We start from the raw sequence: 10,419 nt of genomic DNA on the forward strand, positions 1-10,419 counted from the left end.
CTGTTCTGTATACGATGCCTACCTCTTTCTTTGTCTCCTTCCTGGATTTGCGTCGACGCAAACATTATTGGACATTAATTATTTAATTACATTGTATAAAATACAAACAGTTCAATAATTAGATATTAATGTTGAATAATGTAATTGCGCCCTAAGTCTAATTTTAACTAAATTTATATCAAATTACATCGTTTCTAAATATATTCGAACTGTAATCAACGATTAGATAAAACGGTTTAAAATATTTCTAACATTTTTGCAAACGCAGAAGTACTAACGATAAAAACAATAATACAATCAAATACATAAATATTTCTTCCTATTCTCACCAATAATCCCGCCTATTTCGTCGTTATCATTTGTAATATTTATTGTTCGCTCCCTGCGCATTCCTATCTTCCTTTGTCGGCTTAAACTATTCTTATCTGTACCGGTATCTCCTTTCATTTAAATTTTCAATTGTCAAATTATCAGCTTGTACACGTATGTCATTTAAAATTCTCGATCTTATGAGATTTCTCAGAAACTAAATGGAGTATCGATTTCGGTCTTGATTATCAGCTACAATCTCTCGCACTCTCTCTCTCTCTCTCTCTCTCTCTCTCTCTCTCTCTCTCTCTCTCATGTACACACACGTATGCACACACACATGTATGCTCACTTACCTCGGCCGTAAGGTATTCCAAAATGGCCGCGCTGTATACCGCCGCAGTAGCACCTACCCGACCATGACTCGTGGTTCTGTTTTTCAAATGCCTGTGAATTCTTCCTACGGGGAACTGCAATGAGAGACGATGGTATTAGACCGCGCTTTTCTTAACCCGGGAACGGCGATTTAACGAGAGTGACGACAGTACTCTGCAGCCCCCTCGTCACCTCGACACCCGGTATATGTTTCTTTCGCGTTGCGAAACTTGACGTCACTGTTACGCGCAGAAATGTATGTAATACGTGTGTAGTGATATAAAAAGCTCGGTCTCGAAGTTAGACTTTAGGTTCGGAGCGAAAAGGGAACGACTGTTCGACTACCACGTAGTTATGGTGAACTTCGTAAACATCATTACCGGCATCCTATTTTCCAGACGCTGTCAATAATATATGTACATAAAGTATACTCGACTCCGTAATAGGACCGAACTTTTGCATTATATTATATCTGAATTGGATGTTATTAAGTCGCAAAATTTTATTTTGTTGTTTACATTTACGACTGCAAACGATATCCCGAGGAAATAATTAAAAAATTGACTGAAGCTTATATTTTCAAAAGTTATATTTTTAAGTTTATACCTTTAGACATTATGTTTTTAAATTTGTACCTTTAAACTTACTTGTGTCGAAATGTTATTGAACAATATTGCCCAAATCTTACAGGAATATTCGGAAAAAATAACTTGATAAACAAGACACGAAAAAAAAAAACATTTAAGTATAAAAACGTACGTTTTTCCTCAAAACATAAAACAGGTAAAATAACAGCGGAATAAGTAAAGCAAATAACGTAATAAATATATCGTTTGTCGCTGACAAACAATAAATGTGATAAAAACATTCCGCAAAAAGACTCATGGTCTCATTATTAAGTAAAACATTCTAGATAAGAGGAATTTCAAATATTTGTGAATTAAAAGATGGAAATAACACAAAAAAACTTACATAAATTTCAATAATTTCGTATTTCACCTAAACTTTCAAATTTTCTGCTCGGAAGATTTGCATCAAGACGCAAAATACGAACAATTTGCAATATAAATCGTATTTAAAAATACGTTTGAGGTTGAATAATTATTTTGTACATAATTAGCGAACGAATAATTAGTGACGGATTAAAACTACGTAAATAAAACTACATTTGATCTGAACGAAGCTTCAACGATGTTCTCGATGGATTCACTGCATTTAAGAGACAGTTTTCCTATGAATACAGAAAGCGTTTACATATTTAGGGCTGTACGAAAGAAATTTATTAAAAGAAAATTATATAATAAAAAATAATAAATAACTCAAAATATTAAAAATATATTTAAATCACTTTTAAGTTCTTCTCTTCTCTCTCTCAGAAATATAGCAAAAAAAAATCCAAAATTACTTGTCAAAAATTCTTATTACTTGAAGATTAACGCCGTCCACCAATGTAGATTAACTTTTTTTAAATCTTGGTTCAACGAGATTATTCTTCATCTTTTTCTAATTTTTAAAATTAGAAAAAAATAAAAATAAATTAAATTGAGATTAAAATTACTCTACGTTGGTAGAAATGGACATACTATATGTGACATGTCAACAATATATCATTTTATATAGTGTTTTGCGATATGTACCGATACGAGAATAGAAATCAATAATTCAGTCACCTGACACCACAATTTAATCACCAAATATTGACGTATCAGTTTAAAGATATCGACTTAAGTCAATAATTGCGAGACTCTTGTGAAACTTTTCTGCACCTGGTACGGGGCACCCTACGTCTTAATTCGCCACTGAGGACGCGTCTAGTAACTTCTGCCGGAACTTTTGCGTCAGCGCCGGTCGAACGTTTTCCGGACGGATCAACTCGCGTCTACTATCCATTCATATGACATCCGGTCGTTGTTGGTCACGGCGTCGGTAGCCTCTCTCGGTCGAGGCGGAATATCGAGCGATGAGCGACGGCACGGATTTCCGAATTCCGCGTAGCGTTCCGCAACGCGGCCTGGATGAACCTCGTTCGTCCCATCCGTCTTCTTCCGCGAGGATCGCCGCCCATGGAAGTCGTGTCTCTGCTCCTCGCGGAACGTCCCGGGCACATTCCGCCTCGTCATTTCAACATTCCGCGTCGTTCTCCACCAAGAGAGAAAAAGAGACGGAGAAAGGAAAATTCCCGCTCTTCTCTCAGCTCTGTTCGCGGAACCCGCGCAAATATCAGACCTCGTCCTGTTCTCACGCTACGAATATCGAGCGGTACGATTTGGCTCGCTCTTTCTCTCCATCTCTCTCTCTCTCTCTCTTTCTCTCTCCGCCTCTATCCCTTTCGCCCTGCCGCTCCTTTCTCTCTCTCTCTCTCTCTCTCGCTCTCTCTCGCTCTCCCGTCGTCTCTCCGGCTTTTGGCACAAAGTTTCATCATCCGACGCCTCGAGACGCGTTTGAGAACCTCGCTCTAGCCAGAACTATCTCTAAAATTCTCTCATTCTCTCGTTCGAAGATTCTCCCGTGCGGTGTAAGTGGCTAGTCTTCACTCCCCCCCCCCCCCTTTCCCCCCCCCCAACTGTCTGAAGCGCGGTCGATATTGTTGCACAATAATTTTGTCACTGCTGATACCGGGCTAACGATCGACATGTCGAAATGTCGCGTTTCCACAGAAAGAACTAACTCGTAACAATGAGAATTTGTATGGTGTACATCAAGTTCGTCAGAAAAAAATTCAAACCGTACCTAAGTCGAGAAAACACAAGCTGTATCTTACGCTCGTCTATTACAAAGGCGACTTCAAAGTTTAATCGCCCGCGTTTATCGGATCATGCTGCACAGTTTTATTATTACAATGAGCGACACACATTTTTGTTATAATCGTATTGCGTTTAATTCGGCTGGTAATCTTAATAGCCCAGAATCGGCTATAACTTTTTATCTTTCACGAGACGCGTCGCGAATTTTCACAAAGAGCACCGTTCGGCGAGGATCGTAAATAACCGGGAATATCTGGGCTATCGAGACTTGTTGAATACGCTTAATTTTTGCACGATCTTGTACGTATTCCAAAGTACGGCGAAAGTATAATTAAGTCTTGCTGGCGAAGCGTCGTTTCGGAGTATCGTCTCGCGGAGAAGTGGCCTGTAATCTTTCTTTTTAAGAGTGCGTGGTGTATCGAAATAATCTTATTTACCAAATGTTACTGGCGACGGAATTATCGGGCAAGAATATCGACTTGAAACCTAGGAGCCCATTTCAGTTTCTCGTTTTGCATTAATATCAAAGGCCAGTTCCGTCAATGTAAGATTAACTTTAATCTCTAAATTACTTTTAACTTTGATCTTTAAATTATTCTTTTCTAATAATTCGAATTAGAAAAAAAAAAGATAAATAAGTTAAACCAAGATTAAATTTAATCTAGGTTAGGTCTGTGCTCGCGTTGCTTAAAATCTACAAAACTTTTTATACTTAAAATAAGATAAATATACATATATTCGAGCATTAAAGAGAAAAAGAGCGAAGATGTTTGGTACAAAAAATGCAAGCAACGCGAACAGATCTATTGGTAGAAGCGAGCATAGGAATTATAAAAAGGTGAAAATTAAGTTAAACTGAAATTACAGTTAATAATAAATCGTCGAAGATTAAAGTTAATCTATATTTGTAGAAACGGGCATAAGAATTAGAAAAAGGATAAATTAAATCGAGATCAAAATTAAATGACATCGACAGAAGCTGGTGTCTGAATCAGTTAAATATAGGCATACGCGATGCTTGTAAACAAAGATTCGATCGCATTCAACACGAACAAGGATTTTGCTCATTGATGTGACACTTTGGACAGACATTTTTAGTTAACATTTAAACGACAGAACGTAATTACAATTGAGAATTCTAATCACGATTGTGGAAACGCGGCATGTCGATAACATATCAAAAACCGACTAGAACTTTTAATAAACAGCGATAACTAACACCAACTTAATCACCGTTATGTATTTTTTATTATTTTTCGACGAGAGGACGTAACTTTCTGTAAATCTATAATTTTGTTAAAACGTACCGCATTTAAATTAAACGAGAATAAGAGAAGAGTTTTTGTTTGAACAAAAGGTTTTTGTTCAAAAAGCACTGCTGCTTTCATTTCAATTCATCTGATGGTAAAAATAGGATATTTTTAACGTTTAATTGTCAAGTTACTTAATGCAGATGGTTTAAAATAATAACAAACGTAACCAAATACGGTGCGAATTTAAAATCAATAAACGGACATCCATTTCGGAAAAAGAAAATAATAAATAAAGAATGTCGTCGCTACGTTTATTTCCGTCCTATATTACGTAATTTCTGTTTTATTCGACGAAATTTTGTTACATCGCGGTGGTGCGTTGACACTTGACACTCGCGACGCTCGTTGAATATTTCATCCTTGTTCATCAAATGTTAAACAAGGATAATACTCGTGAGCATTGTGACGGTCAAATGGAACGCACCCTGATCGTCAAATTGCATCAGCGAAAATTGCATTCCGCATCGAATGGGCAACATTCCTCGAGCGATTACGGACGAGAAATGAATGAAATGTACCGGGATGATATTTTCAAAACGTGCCCTTTATTAGTTTGGTAGTAAACGATGATCCAGTGTAAACGACGAATGATCGATCGACGAGATATCCGGCAATTGGAGAGCAACACCACCCGCGCGATGATGTATCGCGATCGAGGAAAACGAAGATCGGTATTTATAGTCAATTCTTATATTCAGACTTGTCCTGAGGCCGGAATCAGACTACGCATTAAAGATTGAGATTGAAGATTAAAATTTAATCACCGAGGACAAAAGAATTTCAGCTCCTATTGTTTTGATCGGTCAAATTTCAATCTTCAATCTCAATCTTCAATGCGTAGTTTGATTCCGGCCTAAGTACAGTCTTAAGATATAAGCCAATCACAGAACAGTGTATCTCAAGACTGTATTTAAAAAGTTGTCTATACAATGGGAGTAATATGGTGTAGTAAGCTGTGTATAAGAAATGAGGCATAAGAAATCGACCAATCGCAGTCAAATAGTGAGAATAATCCGTGATTGGTCAATTTCTTACAGCTGACGGTTTGCTACACAATATTACTTCCATTGTAGACGGCCCACAAAGAGTTGTTTGTCTACAATAGATCTGTTCGCGCTGCTTGTACTTTTTGCACTCCGTATCTCCGCGTTTTCTCTTCTCTCTTCAACGCCCAATATATGTTTATCTCCTTCTAGTGGAAAAATTTTGGGGAATTTCAAGCAACATGAACAGACCTACTGGTAATAATATGGTGTAACAAGTTACAACAGTAAGAAATCGAATAATTAAATATGAGGAGAATAATTGACTATGATGTATCAATTTCTTAAAGTTTAATGCTCACTGTACAATACTACTCCCATTGTAGATAGCCAACGTCTTAAACACTTAAGAAGCGAATATCGGCCGAAATCCGCGGTTCAAATTCGCGATTCTCGCGCCTCGCCGCGCCGATCCTCGATCGGTCCGATGCGGAAAAATACGATTCCGCGTCCCGTCGACGCGACGGGGAGAGCTTAAGTCGGCGAATAAACGCGACGGCACGCACGATCGATGGACAACCGCGCGGTCGCGACGAACGTAAGTAAATATACGATAAAAACAAGCTCGGCCGCGCGAGTATCGATGACACTCGTCGGCCACGGGGCGATGGGCCCAGGGACGGGGAAACAACAAACGGCTAACGGAAACGACGCCAACGGCTCGTGTCAGTTGAAACGTTCGGAGGCTCGCCCGCACGGAATTCGGAAGTTTGCACGACCCCGTTGTGATTCGCGGCAAAAATTGATTCTCGATTTACAACGGGTCGCCGGGCTCGCCGCGGGCGAAGCTAAACAATCCCGCCGAAACGATCCCGGGCGGTGAGAGAGGAAGGGACGACCCGGAACGCGAGGCAAGCCGGTCGGACACGTTTGAAAATAATCCGCGTACGACACGCGACGAAATTCGAAAAATAAACCGTTCCGCAGGAACGTTCCTCGAAGGTTCGGCGTGGCTTGGGTAGAGCGAGGTACGAGGTATCGCGACGCGTACGCAACGACGTGTCCGGGTACGCGAGGTACCGTGTAAAACCGCTTCGCCGGTCGCGATGTCGAGAGTCGGCCGTACTTTTCGCGCCACAACCATGATGATTTAACCTGCAAAGCCGCGAGAGCGCACGGGAGGGAGAATGCGAGGAGGTCCGGAACGAAGATGCCATCGGGGAAAAACACGCGTTTACTGTCCGCCAATCGATCCCCAGCCGACGTACGTTAGCCGCGTCGAGACGTTCTCACACTACTCACCTGCAGGCCGGCCCTAGCCGAACGCGAGACCGCCTTCGCCTTTGCCTTGCCCGAGTCCTTGCCCGCCTTACCGCCAGCCTGTTCAGAAACGAAAATCACGGGTTAATTCGCAAGATCCAGCCGCGAAAACTCCGCCAGTGGACGGAGGAGGGTCCGCGGCGTGCGGGGACGCCGACGGTAGGCACGGATGGCCGTCGTGCGCGTCAAAAACTCGCGGATACTCACCATTGCGCGACGTGGATATTCGACACTTCACACAGCACGAAAGACTTACGAGCAGCCACGAACGACGCCGTCTAAACGCGACGAGCCCGCCAAATGCGCTTGGCGCTGCGGGCGCGTCCCGCGGTCGTGCCACGTGACCGACCGCTAGCCAATAGCGGCGAAGCTGCGGAGGAGCGGGACGCCGCCTGGCGGCCGACTCGCCGAGTTATCGGTCGAGGCGATAAACGGCTCTCCGCTCTCGCGTACCACGCGTATGCGCCAACGATTCTTGCTTGCCTGTGCCGCCGTATATATGTATGTATATATATATTATACATACGTCGCGTCGTTTCGTCGGCGATGGGTCATATGAATAAAAATGAAGTAAACAGAGGCATAAGAACGATACGTTTGTTATAACGCACCCGCGCGTGTCTCGCTAGAGATCAAACGTCCTAATCGTGCTTAACCGACGACGATTATATTCTACTCAAGTAGCACAGCAACGCTTGCAAAGCGCTAAAAAAGCGATTATATGCGCTCTTTTACCGGTTTTTTAACGCTTTGTAAACGCTGTGTAAGCTACTTGGGTATAATTATCTTAAATATATTGCAACGAGATATGTTAGTTGTAGCGATCAGTATTACGTTTGCTATGTTGCTAAACATATGACATACGAAATACGTTAGAATTAATTTCATTTTCCTTGCCAGTCGTCGTGTTTTTCTTTCATTTTTTACGATATACAAAACAATTTCTTTTACAATCCCAAGCGGAACAAATCATCGTGACGTCAAAATGTTATTATTAAAATTTATTTTTCAGTTACGATTCATTGTAACGTCACATTTTAACGTACGATTTGTTTTGCTTGGGATGTTTTTAATTTTTATGCGTATGCATATAGAAGGAATAATAAAAGCAGAGCACGAAATAATGTTATACACATTAATGCATGTATAAATTATTGATTATAAATTCACAGTTGTGCATCAGATGGAATTATATCGTAAACAAACTACCGCGTTCTTCATCACGTATAGTCAATATAATATCGCATAACAATTGTATTTTCTCAGTAATAGTATTTCAATCATGCATCCTCGCAGTGCGATATGTTTGTGAAACGTTATCGCTGAAACATATGTCGGTAATATAAGATCATTGTGTAAGAATATACGCGTTAATTTACAGCTATATTTTGTTAATTAAAGATATATCTTAATCTATACGTTTCGGAAGAATTACGTTTAATAAATCTAAGAATGTAAAATAATAAACGTCTGTTGTAAAATATTCTGTAATAATTAACATTTAATTAAAGTTAAACGAATCTGATCCTTAGCAACAACAGGAAAAGGAAAGATAATATATTTATGAGCTCGAGAAAATGGCAGAGTGAGAAAGAGAGAGAGAGATGTGCGTATTACATGCATCAATAAAGAAAACTCGAATAGTATTACTTCTCTTTATTAACGGAAAAAGGCAGTGATTTCATTACAAAAAGTCACATACATAGAAAAATCGTGCGCTACGAGGCTGCAAAAATTATACTATAAGCAGCACGAACGAGTCGGCCATTTTCATGTCGAATCCTCTATGATATTACAGCACACCGGCATTATCCTTTCTCGGAGGAAGAATTTCCATGTTTTATCCAAGTCTTTTTACATGTCTGATTGTCGGACGGTGAGGCGAACGTTTCGCGGATTTTCGATGGAGTGATTACGAAATGGCTAGTAATGATGTAAATATCCACCCCCGTGACGCTATTCAAATATCTCAGAATCTACGCGTTTGTCGATAAAATACCCTGCTGCGTTTATTTTTAGCCTCGCGATTGTACGGATATATTATACGAACGAATCTGCCTCTCCCTTCGAGCGACGAATGACGCATCCCTTCTATTCGCAGCCCGAGCAAGTTTTCATTTATATGCTCATAATTGAAATACGCTTTCGTATTATTCGAATTCAAATCATCCGAATGATGCTCGTAATAGAAATTGCTTCCATAATCGTTTCCCGTAGATTCCTCCGTTTGCTTCCGAGTGAAAATTTTCTACGTTTAACACGTGAATCACATATCGCGTTCGTGTTGACGCTTAAATTCGAATTAATTGCATCATGCGATTCCAAGTATCGAAGAGCATCGACGAGCGAGAGCGTTCGATTACGCGGAAATTCGAATTTCTCCCAGCAACCGGACCGCGTCCGATCGGTCCGTGATCGCGAATTCCGTCGTCTCGAGCGATGACTGCGCCTGTATTATTGAGACATCGAGTTGTTTGATGTCGGTTAATTGTCGGTTGGCAGGCCTCGAGTGCCGTATCAGCGTCGACGACGATGCCTCTCTCGTCCGCGCGGTATCGACTCGTCGATGCGCGCGGAACCTGCGCGTTGGCGCGTCCGTGCGCGCGCGCGTTGGCGGGGATTTTTCCCGCCATTTTTACCCAGCCGCCGTCTCTCTCGCCGTTCGGCGGCCCTACCCTGCCCTGCGCGTCACCTGCGTCCTTCGCGTCATCCCCGACTATTCCCGCTCGCCGCACCGCACCGACCGCTATTGTGCTCGCCTTGCAACCCGTCCCGCGTTGCACGCGTTAATATTGTCCTTCTTATGCTGACTTTTCTGGACTTTTCGAGCGCAGCACGTTACGGCAGCAAGATGTCATGTGATTCAACTTTTCAAGAACTGATTGGAAGTGTATCTTTCACAAAAAATTTTTAAACAATACCTAATAGCTTAAACAATAATTTTGCTGCCGCAGCGTGCGGCGAAGTCAGCTTCAGACCCCGGCTCGAATTGTCTAGTATTGCTCCTGGTTTGCCTCCGCTAGCTCGTCGCATTTTTCTTCTATGTCGTCCTGAAAATTGTCGTTATTATCGTTATTGACATTACAATTGAGAAAATTGTTCAATGTTAATTGAATGTTTTCGTCAAATATAAATTGGGCTTGATATTCAAACATTTCTTTAGGCATCTTTCATATCATACTGAGAAAAATGTCCTGATTAAACTAACAAAAGGACTTAACAAGAATGACACTTTGGTGAATTCGACATAGAATTTCTGGTTATTTTATTCAAGTCTTACTCAGACAGAATATTCGTATTAAATATTCATAAATATTTATTATATATTTTTTCAAATATTATAATATATAAATATTACATAAAATATTTAGTCTA

General features: G+C 40.8%; 2 protein-coding genes across 2 annotated transcripts in view; both read right to left on the bottom strand.

Annotated features, from left to right (window-relative positions):
• The window catches only part of His2Av (Histone H2A variant), a 9,215-nt gene extending 1,877 nt beyond the window's left edge, over positions 1-7,338 (bottom strand). Inside the window, exons 1-3 of the mRNA XM_018457606.1 lie at positions 7,252-7,338; positions 7,027-7,104; positions 666-779 (exon numbers count right to left, since the gene is read on the bottom strand). Of these exons, the coding sequence (XP_018313108.1) occupies positions 666-779; positions 7,027-7,104; positions 7,252-7,254 (195 nt within the window). The 5' untranslated portion in view covers positions 7,255-7,338. The remainder of the gene's footprint in view (positions 1-665; positions 780-7,026; positions 7,105-7,251) is intronic.
• Positions 7,339-9,007: 1,669 nt separating this feature from the next.
• SPARC (secreted protein, acidic, cysteine-rich) overlaps positions 9,008-10,419 on the bottom strand; it is a 14,785-nt gene continuing 13,373 nt past the window's right edge. The window contains exon 6 of the mRNA XM_018457595.1: positions 9,008-10,094. Coding sequence (XP_018313097.1) covers positions 10,038-10,094 — 57 coding nt within the window. The 3' untranslated portion in view covers positions 9,008-10,037. The remainder of the gene's footprint in view (positions 10,095-10,419) is intronic.

Source organism: Mycetomoellerius zeteki, unplaced genomic scaffold (genome assembly GCF_001594055.1).
Source record: "Mycetomoellerius zeteki isolate Tzet28-1 unplaced genomic scaffold, Tzet1.0 scaffold114, whole genome shotgun sequence".
Classification (NCBI taxonomy): domain Eukaryota; kingdom Metazoa; phylum Arthropoda; class Insecta; order Hymenoptera; family Formicidae; genus Mycetomoellerius; species Mycetomoellerius zeteki.